The following is a 954-nucleotide window of genomic DNA, read 5'->3' as shown; positions in this document are numbered from 1 at the left end:
AAGGAAATGACGTCATATTTACCTTAACCAATCAAAACAATATGGTACTTCGAATTTATTTAGAACATATAAAAGGTGGTCAAAGATATGCAAAATATGATGAGTTCTTGGTGCGAAGTGAAAGGGAACTGTATAAAATGAGTTATAAAACGTACAAGGGTGACGCAGGTGGGAATTTTCATTCCGTAGATAAAACAAATTATAAATATAACTTCTCATGATATACATTTATTTATCGACACCTATCAATGACAAATGGTACTAAACTACATTATCTTTAACTGGGTAACAATAATTTTGGGAAATATTTGAAGGTATAGAACAGGTCAAGGGATTCCAAGAGCTAATGTTTGCTTTTGGAGAAAAACATTTCTGAATCAATTCTAAAACAGAAATTACCTTTTAAATCAAAACCAACTGAAGAATACAAACACATATTTTTATAAAAATATCTGAGTAAAATACTCATTATTTTACCTTAAATTCTGACGTCACAATCGGGTTTCGTGGGTCAACGTTTTGATGATTTTTTATTACGTTGTTTTTAGGAGACTCGCTTTCAACCCACAATAACATGATGTTTTCCACCAGGGACAGAGATAATGATAAAGCGAAAGAGAACTGTGCCACGACTTACAAAGGTGGCTGGTGGTATAATAATTGTCATCACTCTAATTTAAACGGTTTGTATCTTGGGGGACCACATGACGAATCCGCCATTGGTATTAATTGGTATGATTGGAAAGGACATAAATATTCTCTGAAGAAAACTGAGATGAAAATACGACCAGTTGGATTTGTTGCAACGGAAGAACCACAAAAATGAAACATATTATTTAGTAGTGTAATTATGTTCATTATATCTTTATAGTTATCAATATCAGACAGTAGCAGAAATCTTTAAAGAAAAGTTTATCGTAAATCTAATAACAATTATGATGTTTTGAAAATTCT

General features: G+C 31.6%; 1 protein-coding gene across 1 annotated transcript; it reads left to right on the top strand.

Moving 5' to 3' along the window:
* Positions 1-8: 8 nt before the first annotated feature.
* LOC111084820 (techylectin-5B-like) lies at positions 9-948 on the top strand. Its single transcript, XM_022381343.1, has 2 exons — positions 9-168; positions 549-948. The coding sequence occupies exons 1-2, from the start codon at positions 42-44 to the stop codon at positions 824-826; spliced, it is 405 nt and encodes a 134-aa protein (XP_022237051.1). The 5' UTR covers positions 9-41; the 3' UTR covers positions 827-948.
* Positions 949-954: the final 6 nt, after the last annotated feature.

Source organism: Limulus polyphemus, unplaced genomic scaffold, assembly GCF_000517525.1.
Source record: "Limulus polyphemus unplaced genomic scaffold, Limulus_polyphemus-2.1.2 Scaffold156819, whole genome shotgun sequence".
Lineage (NCBI taxonomy): Eukaryota > Metazoa > Arthropoda > Merostomata > Xiphosura > Limulidae > Limulus > Limulus polyphemus.
Note: the sequence above shows the minus strand (reverse complement) of the source record. Positions and strands in the feature narration are given on the sequence as shown.